We start from the raw sequence: 21,661 nt of genomic DNA, 5'->3' as shown, positions 1-21,661 counted from the left end.
TCTCTCTGACCAGCAACTTAACACACATTTGGAACTGCTCACCTGAAAGGTACATAGGTCAGAGGTAGGTTTTGCAATCAGGCGTTTCACTTACATTAGAGGTAGATATAGTGTAGTGGTTTTGTTTGTTTTTGCAAAAAAAATGTGAACATTTAAACAAAAATTGAGTCCTTAGAATTCAGAAAATGCTAAAAAAGCCAAAAGGATTCAGACTAAATAGGAAAACCAACTACTAGCAGTTCAAGAGTTGTGTTAAAACCTTCTAATTCTGTGCTTGCAGGCTTTACTCTCTCTCATCTATTTGCACTTTAGACTGAACTTAATTCCTGATTTCCTGCATTGACTCTGTTTATTCTCCCATTTATAAACATCTAGTAATGTTTAGAAATGTAACAGTAGTAATCCAAGTAATTTTTGGAAACAATTTGATGTATTTTTTTTCAATCCTAAACACACAAGCATTTTTTTTACACAGATGCTCCAGCTTGCCAAGTGTCAGAAGCAGCTCTTTTTTCAACTTCTCTCTCAGAGACTGGTAAGTTGAGGGAGAGTCAAGGGTAGAGCCACCTGAATTCAGCTGTTCCCAAACTATTTGATATCTCCCAAACTAATTCCCTCCTATCTCACACGTTCCAGGTTTTGCTCATATGTGGACACCACCTTTATTGAAATCATCAGCAAATACAACCCAACACACTCCTGCTTGTGACATACCTGCCCATGCTGTCACTGGGAGCAGGGTGGAGGGGACACACCAAGCAGGACACACCCACAGCACAATCCTGTACTGTCCAGAAACATTGAACACGGAGGTTACTTCCCCCCAGATCTCAGTCTTTCCCTTTCCCTAGGGGGAACACTAAAGGAATGGAAGGACAGTGACAGCTCCTGAGTTGATTTCATGTGTGGAAAGATCAATCTGATAGGCAAAGGTCACACTGGAGGAAAATCTAACATACATTTGGCTTCCTGAACAGGCAACAGATTAATTCCATTGCATGAATTCAGTCATACCAAATATATCATGCACACATAGCTCAGGCACAGAAGAGCTCAAGGAGTGGTGGCTTGGCACTGAATTGGAATGTGATGAGAAAGACTGAGGGAGGGATCACTTGCTTATTGTAAAACCAGAACAGCAAACCCTGAATTCACAGAAGGCACCTTCAGTAACTGTTATGTTAGTCAGAAAGATCCTACAGAAATACCAAAACCCAAACAATTTTAGGAACAGTGAAAAACGTCAATAGGTAAGGTGGAAACAAACAGGCATACCATGTAAGAATTCACTAATAAAATGCCATTTTAATAACTTTTTTTACAAGGAATCCAGCTATACACTATAGAAAAATAAACACCCAAGAGATTCTTTGTAACTTACAATACAGTGATGCAGGCACACTTAGCTGTTAAATTAGCAGTAATTCCACATGAGATGTAAAATGTTGTTTTTAGTGAAAAGCACTTTCCTCTTAATGTACTAAAATATAATAAAAAGTCATATAAAAACCTGATGCAAAAGCACTGCCCTTAATTCAGTTGCACAAGAGACTGACAGTGTCTCCATCCAGTATGGACCAGCTCAGAAGGAAGCAGAACCGGGAGAGGGGTTTGCAGTACAGATATCAGAAGCGTTCTCATCACTTCTTCCCATTTCTCTGGTGAGGTGGACCTGGAACTTGGCCTAAATTTAAATAAAACAAATATTAGAAAACTGCTTGTGTTATGAAGAAAGAGGGTGCAGTTAGCAGCATGTAATTTCCTCAATGTGCTTCATGTGAGCTGCAGTGAGAGCAATCACCATTTTCATAAGCCACTTAGGAACAATACAAAACAAGATTGGAAAGCTCACACATCTGCCAAAGCAAACACTCACACACCAAGACACAGCACCAGGGCTGCTCAGTTTAGCTCTATCACTCTTGTGATAATTTGATGCCCATTCTATAGCTGGACAAGGTCTTGCCATTGAGTGGGTATTTTAAAATTTATTGGAAACTGGGAAATAATTGTGCTCACAGTACTGTTCTAAAGGGTGCAACATCATTCTGTGATGCCTGACATCATCATTCTGGTACTGTGAAAATTATAAACACAACACACACGTTCCACAAAATTGTTACTAATGGTGTCCCAGTTGTGGAATACTTACTCTACACTTAACATAAAGCAAAATACCCTATTTCTATAAATGCCATCAGTTTTCAATTCTAAGATGTATTTTGTGTATCTATAGCTGCCATAAACAATTGCAGTATTTGGGGAAAAAACAAAAATACCACAAAGTCATAATGTTAAGGTTTCTGGGAAACTTCTTGCAGATAACAATGTCAAAGTTCCCATATGGAAGTGTTAAGTGTAGCTGTTGGCTTTAGAAAGACTAGGATTTGTAAGCAAAGCCAGCCTTTCTCGTTTGTTTTTTAAGCTTTTTAATTAGATCAACTCAGAGCACACACACAAAAAAAAAAAAAAGCCAATGGTTTAGACTTCTCTCAAAGCTTCTGGTCCAGCTATACCAGTCTCCTGGGAATGCTGACAAAGCCAACTCTTTCCTCTCTTTCTAGAGAAACACATCATTTTATGTTTCGTTTTTCAAAGTTACTACAAATGTCTCAGGAAAGTGACACATAATTATAAAAAAAAATGCCTCAGAGTTTAACTTAAGAATCATTATTTTTCCAAACGCAGTAAAGTTAGTCACAAGTAATAATAATGCCTTGTGGGGAAACTGAGTAACAATACTACACCTCTAGAATCATTTTAGTTCAAAAAGACCTTCAAGTCCAACCATAACCTAAATCTACAAACCATTAACCCAACTCTACCAAGTCCAGTGCTTAAACCATGTCCCTCAGCACTGCATGAATGGCTTTTAAATGGTGATTCCATGGGGTGGTGATTCCACCAGCTCCCTGGGCAGCCTGTGCCAGTGTTTAATTACCCTTTCAGTGAAGAATTTCCTTCTAACATCCAATCTAAGCCTCCCCTGGTGCAACTTGAGACCATTTCCTTTTGTTCTGTTTCTTGTTGATAGAGAGAAGACTGCTAAGGAGCCAGCACAGTAGATATGATTTGCATGACCAAGAGTCACTGTTTAATGCTGCAATTAGTGATTGAAGCCCCACCCCTTTTCCCACAAAAATCACCTCAGAGATGACCTGATGATGATAAAGACCAGAGGAGCAGCCAGCAGAAAGAGTGCTGGGGACTGGCAGAGATTTGCACGTATGGTCAAATGTTTTTCCCATCTTAGGACAACCAACAGAAAGGCACAGAGCTTTGGGCAAGGGCTGAAGGACAATCACAGGATGCATTTGCTGACAGTGGTTAAGCTTAGTGAAAGACATATCTACTATGCCTGTGTGCAATGTGTGAAGGAATCTACATGCCTCACACCCCTCCACTCCCCCCATAGTGCCACAACCAAATATCTACCTGGTCATACCCCCAGATTTGGCTGAAATCATGAGGAGCCAAGGGTGGCAGTTCATGGGATGAAGTAATCAGTACTTGCCTAAAGACCAAGGCCTACAGTGAACCATAAGCAGCATGAGAAAGCAAACTGTGGGGATGAGCCTGTTGCTCTGAGATGGGTTGGGTAGACTGTAGTTCACTTGTAAGTCTTACAGAGATGAGTCAGGGGCTTCTGAGATAATAGAAGCCAACCCAGAAACACTGGTGAAATACATCAAAGCAATCAGGGAGTGTTCCTCTAAGGCAGTGACCAATAGGGCCTGTGGTGATAGGAATAGGGGTGATAGTTTTTAACTAAACAAAGGTGGATTCAGACTCGATATAAGGAAGAAATTTGTTACACTGACTGTGGTCAAACACTGGCCCAAGTTGCCAAGAGAGGTGGTGTTGGAAAAGTTGCCAGGAGAGGTGGTGTTGGAAAAGTTGCCAAGATGCTTCATCCCTGGAACCATTCAAGGTCATGTTGGATGGGGCTCTGAGCAACCCATCTGTTGTGGGTTGTGAAAATGCCCCTGCTTGTTGCAGGGGTTGGCCTAGATGACCTTTCCTTTCTTGTCCCTCCCAACCCAAACCAGTCTGTGATTCTAGAGAGCAGCCAGAAGGAACATGGAGAAGCAACCAGCAATAGCAGATAAAGGGGATAAAGTTGGATGAAAACATTCATGACATTATCTGACCTGAGGGCTCATTTTGCTCAGACCAGGAAACTACCAACATAAACCTGTATGGCTGAAGGAAGCTTGAGGGAAGATGCCCCAGAGACCCTGGAGGAATAGCTGTCAGTGGGCTCCCTCACAGGCAGTGCCAGAGCTCTGTGCTTCCTGGGCCTGGGATGAAGCTCTGAAGCTCATGGTGTGGACCATGGTTATCACAATTCCATCCCTATCAGTAAACTGAACTAACATGGGTACCCTCCCCAGTCTCCCACTGGAATCAGGATGCAGGAACACAACTTCCCTGTCCGTGTATGTGTATATTTTAAGTGTTATGTGGTATGATGACAGTTTAAGTTCTTCCTTAGGACAAGTAAGTTCTATGATATAACCAAGATGTAAAAAGAGCAAGTAACTAGGAGATTAAACTAAGCACATTTAGTCTAGGAATTAGATGGAAGTGTTTTAAATAGTAAAGATATGTGCCACTACAATCCTCTGTACACTCTTCAATCCATCTTAGAACTAGTTGGCCTCCAACTGTTGTTTTAATTTGCTATAGAATATAAGCAAGCACTAAATGAGGAAATTATCATAGAATTATTCTAGTTCATGCTGCAGATAAAGCCCTGTTCAGCTGTTACAATGGTTCTCTGACTTTAAAGCCAACTAACTCCTTACACAACTTCATTCAAACTGCATCACTTGCTTATTTAGACTTGATAATGGGGGTATGAAGAAATCACACAAAAATATTCAGCCTGATCTCTGAGGAATTTCACTAAGAATTTATTTTGAGAAATGCCTCATTTGGACTAATTTTAGACATGATATTCACAGAAAGATTTCATTTCTGAGACTTACTTCATTCCCACCCCCCAGTTTTAATTATTCATAAAAATTAGACTCTTTTTGTACTTCAAGTGTTACAGGCAATACATAGGAAAAAGCCAGGAGAACCTTGCAAAAAACACTGCAGGCTTCTGGCAGCTGTGAGAGGTAAGAAGGGGGTTCTTACCTGGCTGCACCCCCCCGAGTCTCTGCTGGATGACCTCTAAGCGATGGATGTATTCTGTTAGCGACCGCTCAGGATCCTGAGTAGGCACAAGGGACTTCTCTGAAGCTGAACTTGTGGATGCATGCAATCTTTGAGAGGAAAAGAAATTATTTATTTCTTCTCATGCTATACTCTCAAATAAGCAGAACAGTTATATTCACAGAGGCCACAATTCAGTGCAAAGCAAACTAAGCAACAGTAAAAAACACCATTACCCAAAAATTACATTTAAACATATATAAACAGGCAGCTTTGTATATGAGGGAGTCAAAAGAAAATATGTTGTGATAAAAGGTGGAGAATCTATGAATCTTTCTCTACTGGTACACAACACAAAGTCCCTCAGGTAAGAAAGCTGCAGCCAAAGACAAGTCCAAGTGAGAAAAGACCCCCTTGTGTGGAGAAGGACTGAGGAGAAGCATGCTGCATCTGAGCAGATAAAATCCTATCTTGATGAACAAGGTTGAAAAAGGGGATCCTTGACATGGTATTCTGCATTTCATTTCTGGATATTAAGAGCATATTTCAAATATTAGGACAAATATACATTGGAGGACACTCCTATGAAGACACAGCAGTCACACTCGTATTTGGAGTTAGGGTTCATTCCTTCCTTTTGCATCCTTCAATTAGCAGAAGGTGGTTCCTATCCATCCCTTCATATGTATTAATATGCTTGTTCCATACAATACAGATGGCTTTTCTTGAGAGGTAAGCTGCCAGGTACTGCTCCTGGCTGTCAGACCCAGGTATGCTCCACGACAGAGGAACAGGGTGGAGTAGAATTAAGTCTTTTGGGAAATACTTGCAGGTCTCAATCTCAAAAATGTTTTGCACTGTCCTGTCCCCAAAACCAGTCAGCAACGTTAAAAACCTAAACCAATTTGAACATCTGCTCTCTTTTCATACCTCTGTATCACCACTTCATACCTCTGTATCACTTACTTCCTTACTACTTTTTTTTTAATGAAGAAAATTCTTGCCTGCTGGTTGAGGTTTCTGATTTAGCAAGGAGGTGATAAGCAAACAATATGTCCCAAGGTGATGGGACTGAGAACAACTCCCTTCCAAGGAGGAAGCCACATATGAGGAGTGGTTTGAGAGTGGAGATGCTGCTCCCAGGAATGGAGTATGCAATGCCTGAGCTTCCTCTGGGCCCCAGCAGAGCCTGTGTGTGTCATGGTCAGTAAGACTGAAGGCCACCTACCTCCAAAATCAACTGCAGCACTGTGCAGAACATCACCTGTGACATCCAACCCAGCAGCAAGGAGCTGGGGTTGCATTTCTGTGCAGAGTTGACCATAATTAATGAAAAACTGCAATAACAGCACACTCACCCCCACCCCCCAAAGTTCTCCACCTCCCATTCTTCTGGATCTGTGCACAGAGCCTAATGGCAGCCAATACTAATGCAACACTTCCATGGATGCTCAGAAATTGTCCACAGGATGCTCAGAAATTGTCTCTTTTGCCACTTGGATGGCAAAAGCAACAAGAATTATTCCTCAAAGAAAGTTAACAGATATAAGCCATGGTAAATCCTGTTGCCTGTGTAAATTAAATTGGGAAAAAACACTAGAAATGCTCTCAAGCCAAGAATGCTAAGACATGCTTAAAGCAAATGATAAGTTTTCTTCTCTTGTAGCATGTTGAAAGGTATGAAAAATTTACTAGATGTAAGACAAAAAAAATCCTCTTCTTGTCCAAGTGCCTCCTCCAGTAAATGGTTACATTTTTATGAAAAAATGGATCATTAAGGTTGACAAACATAGGCAAAGACCGTGGACTGACCTGTTGTGAAAGCAGTGAGAGGATCTGAGGCAGTGGCTCCCAAATCTTGCAGAGCTGGTTCTGTGGCACAGCCCCATGTCCCGGGTTGGGGGAGAGCTGAGGTGAAAAGCTGTGGGCTGCTGCTCCTTCAGAATTTCTGTTCTAGCACTACAGACTGTGTTAAACATGAAACAGTTAAAACAAACATGCACTGGGTACTGTTCAAACCAGACTAGCATAAACATAACCAATATAACCCACAAGAGTTACAGCAGAGTGCAAATGTTTGCTTTTAAATGCACCTGAATACAGTGTCCATAGCTAACTGCTTTTTTGGGTTTTGTTTTTATGTTTTCACCAGATTTAAAGGAACTTTGACATTTTGATGTTAAACAACTGCTTCCTGCAAATTGAGAACTTGCATTATTCTTTCCCCAGACTTGCTTTTTCAGTAGCTGTTGCTATATCCACTCAGGGAACATTCTGATACGAGCAGAACATTTTCTCAAGAAATTCTTGTTGTTTGCTGTAGCTACACATTAGTGTTGACTTATACTCTCTGACTTCAGAGACTGCACAGAAAAAAAGGAATGTCTTGTTTGGGTTGGTGAAGGCTTGTTTCATTTTCATTAAAAAAAGAAAAAACCTTCCAATTAGTCCTTCAAATAAAACAAAGAAATAAAATCTTTATAATTTTTTGCTTATTTTCAAACAAAACAAATCACTAAACAGAAATTATTAAACCAAATGAACTTGTCCAAAATGCTTACCTGTATTACCTCCTATACTGTGAGTAATGGTTTCAGCCTGAATGCTCTTCCTGCTAACTTTGTTCCACTTCTTCACCAAAAACTTTAACCTAAACAAAAAAATTAATTTGTACAATCATTAAAAACAAGTAAAAATAAACCAAATTTTAACATTAAACTCTTTGTTGGCAAAGAATGTATTAAACAACTTAAGTAACAATCCTTGCAGGAATGGATGAAGAATTCTTCAACTTTGCTCTTCAGAATGAAGCTTATCCCATCTGCAGTAATCTTTGAACTGCTGGAAAAGTTTGGCTCCACCCTGTCCCTCATCTCCAGACTTCTGTGGCATCTCTTCTTCCTCAGAGGATTAATTTGGAGATCACTGTTCCTACATCCTTTGATACTGTTGTTACTATAGCATTCACATCAAAGGCAACAACACTCTGAAGACATCCTGTGATATCTCCTGGAAGTCTTAAACTTGTTAGTCTTCCCAGACAAGAAAATTGCTCAGAAGTAACCCCCTATTACACTTAAAACATTTTTTCCCCATTAAATAGCCTCAAAAGCCTTTATGAGATGGCATGTTGTCCCTAGGACTGCTAACAAACCCCATTTGGTACTAAGTGACAGAGTATGATAGAATCATACCCAGTGAAACTGTGTATGAATTCAAGCAAAGAAAAACCATGACTGAGATTCTGATTCTGATTACAATCTGATTACATTCTGACACAAGAGAGCATCCAGTGAATCTACATAGATAAGGGTAAGGATGTCAGTCTGCCCCTGTTGTGTACCAATTCTCAAATACTTTGCAGCTGGGTCTTTCACAAGAGAAGCAGTACTTTATAAATCTTTAGTTCAGTATACATCCAACTCAGTGCCAAATCTGAAAAAGCAGCTTGGCCAAAGTTATAGCAAACAAGTCGTCACGTTTGAACAAGTTTTTGGAGATAGCTTTTGCTTTATATTAATGTGAGATAAACCATAGGAAGAATGCATTTTTAAATTTCTAAGAAAACACTATATATGAGAGAAAGGAAGTGTTTGGGCTTTACCTTGATACTGCAATGATTGCCCTGACTGCACATCTGAACTTGGTAAAAGGACGGGAACGTGATCCCGAAAGCCGCAGGTCTGCAGGGGAGGGGTAGATTCCCATCCGGGCTATTAGGGAGAGGGTTGCCTGCTCACAGTCCTGAAATCCACCAAGCAGCAGCAGGAGGTATTTCTTCTGATAAACTAGAGCCTTTCTAAAGCTCTCTGCTCTAAGGTACTTCCTATATAATCTCTGCAACTGGAGAAATTAAAAAAAAAAAAAGGACAGGAAAAAAAAAATTCCGAACTGTTAACATTTAGCAACAGAGAACCCAAAAAAATTGGTTGTTTTTCCCAGCAATATCTCCAACAACTTGGTTTTGTCCAAGTATCTAAAACCTATTTTGCTTTACAGAATTGTAGAAAGTTATTTAATAATGTATGGAAGCAGCTTACATTTATCTCTAACAAAAAATTTCAAATGAGTATTTATATAACAGATTCTGTGATCTTGCCAGTTTTCATACAAAGCAGTGGTATTACACTCTGGCAGCTCAGATACCAAACTTGTACCAAGGCTACCTAATTGCTGTATATCTATGAAATCTTGACTAGGCTAGAAAATTTAGGCATGGCTACTGCTTGGTGTACTGCAAAAACACAGCCCCAAACTATCTGTCTTCATGTCAGAAGAATACTGCAGGCACAAAGGCAGCTTGAAGAATTCTTCACGTAACTAGAAAGCACCCAGATTTGGAGTCTGACTGCATTTCAGTCTTCTGAATGTTTCAAAGTAAAATTACAAAGATTTAAATTTTTAAAACTTTTAAATTACAAAGACTAAAATTAGAAAATTTAAGAGTTTTACTCTGTCTTACTCTTTGCCCACCCCAACCCCTCCCTTAAAAGAAAAAAAGAATTTGGGATTTAGGGGAAATATAAAAATAAGGGATGTTTGGTATTTTCATGCTTAGACAAGAAATTTAAGTTTCCCTCTCATATAAAAGTAAGAAGAGATTCCAAAGAGCAAGGTTACTTTTGGTGCAAGTTTCTGTCTAACACCAAGAAAGTTAAAAAGGAACTTTTCTGATGTGGGACATATAGGGAAACTGTTCCTAATTTAATTTGTGCTTTATAAACCTGCTGGTCTATAAAATTATGTTTTAAAATAGCAGCTGAGAAAGATTACAGCAAGAAGCGGAAATTAAATGCCATAACCTGACAGATAATTATATCCACAGAAATCTGAGCTGTACACTTCCTGACTCCTCTGCAGGGAGGACAACAGCAAGTTTTATTATATCGATATTAAAAAAATAAAATTAGTAAATTACCTGTTCTACATGCAACATTAATCCCTTACACAACACTCAAGAACAATACTACAAAGGACAGAAGTTTTGGAGGTTTTTTATCATCTTGATTTAGTAACAACTCCACACAGCATCTGTACAACAGGCAAGATGGCAGAAGCAAACCAAGTGCCCAGGATTTAAATGACATGCGGATGGCTATGGCATTGCTCTTTCCCCAACCTCCAGACAGCCCATTTGCTGCCCATCACCATCATTTTACCTTGGGACTGGAAGTTTCTACCACTGGTTTGTTCTCAATTTCAACAGTTGCTTTAGCCAGTTCAGATTCAGCCTGTTTCAAAGCATTCTGCAAAATGTTTCTCTCTCGCTGCCAAGCATCTCTTTCCAGTTCTTGAACAGAGTCAGTATCATCTGCAGATCTTACCTAAAAAAGAAATCCAAAGGAAAGGAGCTTTGATAGTTTGTGCACATTACTTTCATAGCCAAACACCTCAAACTGAGTAATAACCCAACTTTACATTTTATTTTTCAGTTTGTCCATAATGAGCCTGCAAATCAGCAATGTCATTCAGATGTCAAGACAGGAAACTGCAACACAGCAGCAGCCCTTCTTAAGAAGCACCAAATTAACAGTTAATCAAACTATTCCCTCTGTACAAAGCTGCATGATCATTTTACACAAGTCCTATCCCCATTAATAACAGAGCCTCCCAAACACTTGGAAATGGAAAGAGATTATCTGGCTTTCTTCCTCAACCACACACAACATGAATCGTGAAGAAAGCTGCTTGTACACACACAGGCACAAAAACACGTTGTGAAGAATCTACAGAAGTAAATTCTGCAAAATCACATGCAACTCTGACAAAGTAAGGTTTTTGGCAAATAATCTCTTGTAAGAATGAAACTCAACTCCAGGTCAGTTCTTCCTGGAAGTTCTGTTTTGCCTTCATAACCCTCTTCCTATCCACTACCAATAATTGCAATAGTGTAACAATAGTTACATCAGTGTGTGATGAAGAGAAAAAAAAAAAAAAAAAGATATTTTGCAGCAGTTAATGTTTTATCCCTTGAAATAGAATTTATACATTCAAGGAGCCACTATACACAACTGAACCCAGTTTCTCCAAGCAACTTCTAGTACAACACTATTAGGAGTCTGAACATTTTCAGGATCTCTACTGCACCAGCTGCCATTCATTGTCCAGTTAACTCCATATTCACTTAGGCATTTTTCCAGTTTCCCCTGTCTAGTAGTCCTGAATATACTGTAACTCAAAGAGGTAACAGCAGCAAATTCCTTTGATTTCCAGAGTGCATGGTTCAGCATCTCAAAGGGAAAAGAAAATTATGGAAGAGACTAAAAAAAAGATGATTGTGGAAAAAAAATATCAAAGATAAGAGTAAAGAGGGCAGAGAGGAAGAACTGTTTGTGCTCACATCAGAAAGGATATCAAGGTCCAGCTTTTGTTCTCTAAACTATAGAAAAGCAGATGTCAGAGTGGTCCATCATGTCTGTCTTTGTTAAATAAGCCTTGAGTCAGAAAACCTGAGTGCCTTTATTTTAGTGTAGTCTTAGTCCCTGGAATAGATAATTGCAAAATCTGATCCAACTCGAGAAGGGATTGCTATTCTGCATGGCATTCACTGGCTTCATGTCAAGAGGCCTGCTTCCTGATGATGAGCAGAGCCTGGAAGACCTACAAGTTGCAAAAAGCATTTGCAAAAGAGTTTCTACCACAGAAGACCTAACAGCATCAAAGCAAAAAACAACCCAACTACCTTGTCTTTCCCAGTAGAGTAAAAACTTGGAGGGAACCGAGCCAGAAAACCAGCTCAGCTCTAGAGAGACTTCTGCTGTGTCAGATTTAAGTAAAGCCATAAGGTTATCTGCTTCCCTCCACAGGCTCTCTGACCATTTTGTCCACAGCAAATGGCTCTCAAGTTTTGTGATTGGAAGGCTTCACCCAAATAACTCCGTGAACACCTACTTGGGAAGGACATCTCCCTCCCAAAGACTGGAGATGTCTATTTGGCAACCACCTAAGTGGCTGCAGAGGCAATAGAACGAAAATATTTATTATATTTTGTAACCAGTGAGACACAGATAAAGAGCTTGGACCACGCTGCTTGTCATACATTGGACTTGTAATACAGAGCACAGGAGAACAGAAATTACAAAAGCCTCTTCATGTAGCAGTCAGAATTCTTTCTCAGTTATGTTTTCTGGGCATGCAATCAGATAGGTGAGGTAACAGAGAAAAGCTGAATCAAACAAGAGCCAAGGCTGTTATAAGTTAGCCTTAAATTCCAACATTTTGCCTGACATATGGTTGAAGATCCTTCAAGATGTAAATCATACCACAAAGTTATTTGGTGAACAAGATGGAATCTGAAATCTGTGGTCTTGTGATCTATTTTGTACCAACAGAACTGAGCTCAGTCTTTTACAATCTCCAAGTTTGTTTAAAATATTTGCAATACTGCAAACATCAGTCAAAACACTCCTCCTGAGATGAAAAATCACTATTGTACTTCTTGAAAATTACATGACAATTTGCTGAAAAGCAGCTGTCTCAGGATGCACCCAGAAGCAGCAGCAACACATCCCAGGGTTTGATATCTTTGGACATACTACATATCCAGGGGAAAAAAAAATGGTGTAAGAAGCAGACTCTGCAATACAAGAAAAAAGCAAGAGTCTGATACTAAATTGTGTTAATATAATGACAGTGTGAATACATGAATACATTTTTTTTTTCCATTCTCAAAGCAAAACACAATTTTCCACAGAACGTTTTACCAAAACACAAAAAGGAGTAGGGGGGAAAAATAATCAATTTACACTTGTACTACAAGTCAAAGAATACAGAACGAATTACTGATTACAGCAACAACAATGTGCTGCTTTCCTTACCTGAGATGCAGAAGAAAACAAATCTGATTTTATTTCCTTTAATGTCCGCAGTAAAGAGGCTACAGCTTCATCATTTGATGCAGACCAATCGTTAACTGTTCTGTTAAACAGAAATACTTTTTCAGTATCAGGTTGATTTACAGTAATATAAAATTAAATTTGATTCCTTTTCCCCACCAGATGACATAAGTTTTGAGGCTGCACTTATGCACTATTCATCACATAAGATACTATGAAGACACATCAAGATCAGCAAATTTTGTTAGGTTTAAGAGTAGACTTTCTAAATAGTGCTGCATAGAACTTATTCAAGTGTCAGTCATGGTATAAAATGCAAATTCAGGCTGCATCAAATCATCAGTAGTATTTTACTCTGCTGCCAAAGAAATAAGAGATTACTGTTCCTTGGCCACTCCATCCACCTAGGCTCTTCCCTACCATGCTGGAGTTTCCCATTCTAAACCTGCAGCTATCTCTTAACTTGTTTTTTTAATTAGACTGCTGCAGTTTCCAAACAACCAAATGACTCTTTGCAGTAGGGTTTGCTTGTGGTTTTTGTCTTTTTGTGGTGTTTTCTGGGTTTGGTTTGTTTGTTTTTTGCGGCTGTTCTTTTTGAACAGGGTCTTAAAAATACTTGGTTTAAGTGCAGGCACGCACTTAATGGCTACATTGAGAATGGCTACAGTGGCATGACAGTAACTGAAGAAGTCTGCTGTCTCCACAAAGCCATGGTTTTACACAAGGTTGACTCAGATACACTACTCACTTCCTTCAAGCTTCAGCACAGGGCTCTCAGCCATCACCCACACAAGTTCAGAAGCAGGATGGAAAGAAAAGAATAAATACTCACTTATCTACAGTTTTATATATGAACTCGTTCAGGTGCACAGCTACAAAAAGTAACTGCTGTCTTATCTTCTCTAGCTGCTGTTGCTGCTGTTGCAAATGGGATTTTTCAGCTCTTGTTGTGGGGTGTTTGGCATTTCGATCTTTGCTTAAGGTACTCAGCCCTTCCTGAGGATGGTTTGGAGAGGGGCGATTTCTTTCTTTTTCTTCAAATAGTGCCAGTACTTCCTGCAGCTCTTTGATTCTTTGTTCATCCCTCTGGTGCTGCTGTTCCAAGTTTTGCTGTTTGAACAGAAGTAGTAGTTGATTGCATCTTACACATATACAGATATACACACACACACACACACAAGTGTTTTCTAGTTGGATTTTTTTTGGCTGGCTGATGTTTTTTTAATATACATACAGCCTGCAAATAAAAGCCTCACACCTCACTAGTATATTTACACCTCAGTGTTTCTTAACCCCCAGACCTGGGGCAGGCTTCTAGAGCCACCAGGAAGCAATTTAAACATTCTGGAGTGGGCATTTTCTTCACCCATTTTCAGATGTGGCAACTGATAAGTCTCCAGAGAGCCTGCCAAGCCTCCTCACTCCTCTAATAAAAAGAAAGGAGCTGAGAAACAAGAAGGGTGAAATGGATACTGTCGTAAACCAGAATGAAGAACCTAGTTCAAAATATTAGATATTAGAAACAATTTATCTACTGAAAGAGTGGTTAGGCACTGGAACAGGTTGCTCGGGGGGGAGGTGGAGTTGCTACCCATGAAAGTTTTCAAAACACATGTGGATGTGACACTTGAGGACATGGTTTAGTTGGCATGGTGGTGCTGTGCTGTCAGCTAGACTTAACTATCTCAGAGGTCTTTGCCAACCTTGATGATTCTATGAAATAAAGGCAGTGACATGAAACTGTTTGGCTTTGTTCTATGTTTTGTAACAGATGAAGAAGCCATACTCTGTGCATTTGTTAACAACAAACAACTCCCAGCACAGGAAAAGATGTAAAGAACAACTGGCAACAGTAAATCCAGACACAAGCCCCTGAAAACATCTACATTTGAGAAATCCAGGAAAAGAGCTCATCTAAAGCCTTTTTTCTCCTCTTAAAGCATACTGAGACATTTCAATTCAAGAATACCATCCAGAGGGAATTTTAAATCCCAGTTTGTGGCTATTTCAAGTTAAAGCAAGGCTTGTAAAGACATTCTCACCAGTCTCTCTTGATCCTTCTGCCAGTTCTTCTGTTTCTCCAGCTCTGTTTGTTGCTGCTGTCTTTGGTCACTCTCTCTCTCCTCTTTGTTTTTCTCTTGCTCCTTCATCATCTTTAAGAGTAACTTCAGTTGTTCCCCATCAGCTTTCAGCTTCACCTCTCTTTCCTTCTGGGCCTCTAAGGAATGGATAACCTCTTGCTTTTGACCCTGGAGCAATTCCAGTGTAGTTCTTAGTTTGTCACTGACCTCCCTCTCTCTCTGGGTTTCTTTGCAGCACATCTGCACCTCAGCCTCCAGCTGCCTTTTGGATCGGATGGCCTCCTGGTGCATTTTCTCAATAACAGCAGCCAGCTCCATAGTTCGGGACCTCTCTTCTTCCAGCTGGGCCTGGAGCTCTCTAACAAAGGCTTGTTCCAGCAGCGAATCCCTGTGCTGACAAGAAGCACCTTCTTTCACTCTCACACTCAGCTGTTCCGTCAAAACACGTTCGTGATTCAGTGAATTCAGGAGCTCCAAGGAACGATTTTTCTCTGCATCCAAACTCCTCTGGAGCTCTGACAGTTTGGTTTGTTCCTGGGACAGCAACGCCTCGCAGCGGGACTGCTCGATCTGCAGCTCCTTGCGGAGGTTGTCACTCACTGCCTGCTCGTGCTTCAGGGACACAGCCAGCTGACTGCTCTGCACAGACTGCAGCTCCAAGGCAGCACCCAGCTCCTGTTCCAAAGAGGGCAGCACGTATTAATAGCCCAGCACAAACACTTGTGTGGAGCAGGCTGGCATTCAGCAATTTTCAGACTCCTGTTTTATCCAGGAAGATATTCAAGACTGAACTAGAGTAGTTCAACTATGACAAACTTTAATTTACAAGTTTAATTTTCTAGTTGCAAGTGCCAGAAGCATGTTTGTTACAATATGATACCAAGTAGCAAAGCCAAAAGATCTTCATGTTAAAATATGTTCAGGTACAGTATTTTTTCTTCAGTTAGTAAGACCCTCATTAGGGAGTCACTATAATAACCCAAGTTGATTTAAAAGAACCAAAAGTCTAAGCGGCAAGAGTAGATTTTAAACCTCTGGATTTTAAAGCCCATCTGTTTGAAGCAGATAAAAATATTCTATCCCCAGGTCCATTTTGGGACCCAGCCTTTCTCCAGGAGCATCTTGAAGGGCCAGTCCCAGGGCACTTGCAGACAGTTAGAGCTGGCATTGCTGTCCTCCCACCAGGGGAGTCTGCCCTACCTCCCCCTGCCAGCACCACTCTGAAAACACTAAGATATGGAGGGCAAAATAAAAAGCCTTATAACTTTTGCCTATTTCTGCATGTGCACAAGAGTAACTGAAAGCTTTAATTATGTGAAAACAAAATAAACACTATGCACATTCACTAGAATGTTTGTTTGGGTTTCTTTCTATTGTTATTACCAGAAAACATTGGACATAAAAATGATGGCAAAAATAATCTGTTAGTTAACTTCATCCACCTAGGGAGGTGAACTGCAAATCATTACCTCCAAGGCCTTTGTCTTTTCTTCCTCTGCTTTCTTATGCTGAAGGTGTTGTTCCTCAAACAAACCTCGTAGCTCAGCTTCCTTCATACGTTCAGTCTTTAAGTCTTCAAGTGCAGCTGTCAAATTCTTTTCTTTTTTTTCCAATTCAGAACTGCAAATTTCAAAACAACACTTCTGTCTATCTTCAGAACTGAACATCCTTCACCAGCAAGACATTTTGGGTTACTTTTTGTTAGTTGGTTTAATGAATTGTTTAAGATGGCCTCTGGTATTTCTACAGAGGGTCAGCCTTCAAGTCACAGCTGTTTAGCATATGAAAACATTTACCTTTCTGCATGCAAAGCTAGAATTGGTCTATTTAGTAATAACTATGATAGAGGGAAAACTTATCTATTCTGGCAGAGCCAAACTACTGTCCTGTAAGAGGAAAAATATTGGCATACACCGGGAATAAGGGTGGAGGAAGGGAGGGAAGAGGAAAATAAACAGGATACATAAGATGACAGTCAGATAGAAGTATCAATGAAAAGACTAACATAAAGGCTGCAGGAGTGGGTACATCTGAGATAGGCTCCAGTCTCTTCACTTTTAATACATGAACTTGTTACCACAACCTTTACAGGCAAGGCTACAGAAAAGGTAATTATGAAATGAAAAATAAACACATTTAAAGCTGTTAGTAAAGAAAAATTAACATAACTGTGAAAATGGGGGAGGTGAGTCTTCCCTCCTTGTGATTCCAAGTGCTAAGCCACCTGTGAATCCAGTGATCTACATAAATATTTATCAACAGGTCTAAAAGAGATGTATATATCTAAAATAAATGATTAAATCTACTTCTCACCGTAACTGGTTTATTTCCCTCTGAAGCTCTTCTAGGGATATCTGCAGCCTGTCATTCTCTTGCTTACTTTCATAAAGCTCTGATTTCAGGGCTGCTTTTTCTTGGTTCAATAGATCATGTGTTTCAGAGGCTCTCTTCTGCTTCTCAGACAGGGTGCTCTGCAAGTCACTTACAATAGATTTTTCCTGCTGAAGTTTATATTCCAGTAATTCAACTAGGATAAGGAAATGTTCAAAGATATTTTTATTACAGATAACTTGGTAATATTATAAGTTACACTAGGTCAAACTGGTGACAGAATCAGGTGTATTAAGGTGCTCTTGTCTGGAAAATTAATTTCTTTTCAAAAGTGATCTGAATCAGCAGAAAGATGCACATACATGCTCCAGCTTTGCTGCTGGTAGACCAGGCAAAGTGAGAAGAACAGGAAAGCTGGATGAGTTTGAGAGCTGCTGCAATACTGATTGATTGATAATGAGAATACTGCAAGTACCCTGTTACTAATGGATTCTAAACCTCATTAAGTAAACCCATCCATTTACTAGGAAAAATAAACATAACAAAGATTTCCTGAAAACCAACTAGGGTAATTTACTATTCTTGAAGGATTTTCTACTTGTATATACTATTTAACAAAGTCACTCTTCAGTTTTTTTGTTTTGGGTTATTTTGAAGCTCTCTGTACTGTTCACAGATTTTTCTTAACTACTAATACAGGAAGAAGAACAATTCCTTCCTCTGACAAAAATCATAGGAAACTCGAGTGCCTTAGTAAAACTGAAGAACTGTAGAGCATTTGCTTCTTTGCAAAGACATCTTATTTTGCTTTTTTTCCTCCCTAAGAAAAATTGAAAGAAATGACACAGAAGACAAGATAAGAACTTGGCAACTACTACCTCTCCTGCGAAGCTGGTGTTCCTGTTTGCTCCCATGATCTTCTGCATTGGTGAGGGTTTCCTGCAGCTGCTGCAGCTTCTCCTGGTTCTGGAGATGTGTCATGCGGAGCTGAGCCCGCAGGTCCTGGATTTCAGAGAGCAAGCTATTCCTGTCTGAGGAGAAGAGGTGTTCTACAACCATCTTCCTTTGTTCCTCCTGAAAATGAACCAAGTCCTATTTAAATCTAAAAGGCTCTTCCCATAGTTTCTACAAAGGTAAATCCTAGAGAGATTCTTGCTGTTTCAAATTAGCATGTTCATGCTTCATGTTAACATAAAGTAAAAAAGAAAACCTTTGCCTCACTAGATTCCAAACAGGGCAGCAGTATTAATAGTTTATACATTATAGTTACAACAAACTCTCCCATTTGAACCTAAAATTAAGTATTATCAACAAAACAGATTTAGAGTTAGCTCAATATATACCCTTTGCAAGAGAAGTCAGAAGCTCTAGATGGATATTTTCCCCTCCTTCCATTTTTCTATTTGATAATTATCTTTGATATTTCCTTGTCACTATCACAATCTATTTTAGCTGGTATCAAGAAAAAATAACCAACACAATGTACAAAGTCTGAGAAAAATGGTACCAACACAGACTATAAAAGGCAACTGAACCCACACAAGCTAATGCACAAGGGAAGATTTAACAGGATAAAACTAAAATCCTTAAAAAAATATGGGGTAATAGAAGGTTATTTATGACCATAACACTTTAAGAAGTTTTCTTACCTGTTGTTTCATGAGATACTCCATTTTTTCCACTAATGAACTTTCCTCACTAGACCCAGGATTGGAGAAGTGAGACTTAAAGTCGATTTGCAGCATGTTTCTCTCCTTCTCAAACACACTCTGTACTGCTTGTAGAAGTTCTCCTCTCCAGTCTGCAGCAATACCAGAATGTTCCTGTTGAAAAAAATAGGTTGTTGGGGTTTTTTGTTGTTGGTTTGTTTTCTTGTTTGTTTTCTTTTTTAAATGGCATCTTCCTCAATCTCTAACCCACTGCCTTTCATCTCATTACTGTGTAAAAGTTAATTTAAGCAGACCAAAGGTGTTTAAAGAGACCTGTCCAAATCTCAGAAAGGATAGAGCCCCTTGCTCCTCATAAATACATATATACAACAGTACAGTAGGAGGAGGAAAGATAAAGACCAACCCTTCTGCAACAGAAATTGGAGCAATTTAAATAAATAAGAAATTTTTAAGAGGGAGAATCCCAGACTGGTTTGAGTTGGAAGGGACCTTAAAGATCACGCAGTTCCAAACCCCTACTGTGGGCAGGGACACCTCCCACTAGACCAGGTTGTTCCAAACCCTATCCAATGTGGCCTTCAGCACTCCCAGGAACAGGGCAGTCACAGCTGTTCTGGGAAACCTGGCCCACTGTCTCACTACCCTTGCACTAAATATACACACAAACATTTAACTGCATAACAATATACACTTCTCTATCACAAAATGATACAGACTCACAGAACTGTCACAGTTGGAAAAGATCTCCAAGATCACCCTGTCCAACTGCCAGCATCCCCCTCCCCAATAAAAAAAAAATACATATACATACACACACATGTACACACACACATACATATACATGCATATACATATATCACCCACTAGAGCATGTCCTGAAGTGCCTCTTCTACACATTTTTTTCACATACTTCCAGTGACAGTGACTCCACCACCACAGGGCATACCATTCCAATGTCTTACTACTCTCTCAGTAAAGAAATGCTTCCTCAGATCTAGTCTAAACCTCCTCTGATGAAAATTCAGGTCATTTTGCCTAGTGCTGTCATCGTTCATTTCATCAAAGAGGTCAGCACCCACTTTCCTACAACCTCCTTTCAGGTAGTTGCAGAGAGCAATAAGGTCTCCTCCCAGCCTCCTCTTCTCCAAACTAAACATTCCCAGTTACCTCAACCTCTCCTCACAGGACTTGTTCTCCTGACCCTTCAGAGGTTGCTCCTCTGAACTCACTCCAGCAGCTCAATGTCCATCTTGCAATGAGGGGCCCAGAACTGAACACAGTCCTTGGTGTGGCCTCACCGATGCCAAGTACAGGGGCACAATCACTTCCCCTCTCCTGCTGGCCACACTATTCCTGATACAAGCCAGGATGCTGCTGGCCATCCTGGCCACCTGGGCACACGGCTGGCTCATATTCAGCCAGCTGTTGACCTGCACCCCCTCGTACTTTTCTGCCTGGCATATATAAGATATATATCACATATATGATCTATATATTTTAAAAATTGATTGCCTTGATTTTAAGGATATTTCTACTGTCATACCTTGTGTCCTTTATCTGCAACCTTGCTAAGGTAATCTTTCAGTGACTGTATAGCATCCAGCAAGGCTAAGCCCTCCTTCTGCCATCCCTCCATGGCTGCTCTGGTCTGATGAACATTTTTCAGGTCCCTAAAATCATAGGGATGTTCTGACAAGGCCAGTATCTTGCGGCTCTCCTCATAGACCATCTTCAGAACAGTCTGAGAAAGAAAGAAAAAAAAACAAAACCAAAAACCAAACAAATCAGCATCCTGATAATTGAGAGTTAGCAATATACAAGGCTGAGGCTGTGACACAGATAAAAACACACATCTGCCCTGCTACTTGGCATGTTTAAACTAAGAATGTACACTACACACCCATATATAGAGTGAGCCAAAAGCAATCAGAGAATTCTATCTCCTAACAACTCAGGTCAGTTATTTAATAGAGGCCTCTGTATCTTTAGATACTGTTATTCACAGTGTTAAACTACAAATGGCATTCATGGCCAGTGTGTTTTATTGCTGAGTCCATCAATATGCTAATATGCTGTGTCTGAACTATGTAACTGACTTTCCTGGGAATAAATAAAATTCTATCTAGTCTGAAGCCAAGCTATATAGAACCCCAGTGATACTAGAACATTTAAGTATAGGACAACCTTGGCTTAATTTAGCAGATTATGTACAAATAACTTCCCCCAAAGTAATCAGTTTTAATAACGTACACAGTGGAAATTCTTTCCTCTGATATCTCAGGAAAAATAACCTCTTTTAAATAAATTCCCTGTTGACAAACTATTACATCATGCACAGATGTTTCCTGGTCTCTTTCAAGGAAGGTCACCTCAAACCCCTAAAAGCTTCCTCTCCTAAAATTGAAGGTCATAACTCCTTTTCTACATACATGTCCCAGCCTCAATTCAGAACTCTATTTGCTCTCACTTTAACAAGAACAAGAGTACTTTTTGTTTAACTCTTGATATCCTTTCTTCACACTTTGAGTGTGAAGACCAATTTGAGTTGACTTCCATTGCTGCAATCAAAATACTGATTATT

General features: G+C 39.8%; 1 protein-coding gene across 1 annotated transcript in view; it reads right to left on the bottom strand.

Annotated features, from left to right (window-relative positions):
* Positions 1-1,271: 1,271 nt before the first annotated feature.
* Positions 1,272-21,661, bottom strand: part of PCNT (pericentrin) — an 88,435-nt gene continuing 68,045 nt past the window's right edge. Inside the window, exons 41-54 of the mRNA XM_030454402.1 lie at positions 20,624-20,821; positions 19,060-19,233; positions 18,289-18,484; positions 17,393-17,606; positions 16,549-16,699; positions 15,041-15,754; positions 13,831-14,108; positions 12,981-13,080; positions 10,323-10,487; positions 8,768-9,006; positions 7,725-7,813; positions 6,976-7,129; positions 5,146-5,273; positions 1,272-1,684 (exon numbers count right to left, since the gene is read on the bottom strand). Of these exons, the coding sequence (XP_030310262.1) occupies positions 1,641-1,684; positions 5,146-5,273; positions 6,976-7,129; positions 7,725-7,813; positions 8,768-9,006; positions 10,323-10,487; positions 12,981-13,080; positions 13,831-14,108; positions 15,041-15,754; positions 16,549-16,699; positions 17,393-17,606; positions 18,289-18,484; positions 19,060-19,233; positions 20,624-20,821 (2,844 nt within the window). The 3' untranslated portion in view covers positions 1,272-1,640. The remainder of the gene's footprint in view (positions 1,685-5,145; positions 5,274-6,975; positions 7,130-7,724; positions 7,814-8,767; positions 9,007-10,322; positions 10,488-12,980; positions 13,081-13,830; positions 14,109-15,040; positions 15,755-16,548; positions 16,700-17,392; positions 17,607-18,288; positions 18,485-19,059; positions 19,234-20,623; positions 20,822-21,661) is intronic.

The sequence above is a fragment of the Calypte anna genome, chromosome 7 (genome assembly GCF_003957555.1).
Source record: "Calypte anna isolate BGI_N300 chromosome 7, bCalAnn1_v1.p, whole genome shotgun sequence".
NCBI lineage: Eukaryota > Metazoa > Chordata > Aves > Apodiformes > Trochilidae > Calypte > Calypte anna.
Note: the sequence above shows the minus strand (reverse complement) of the source record. Positions and strands in the feature narration are given on the sequence as shown.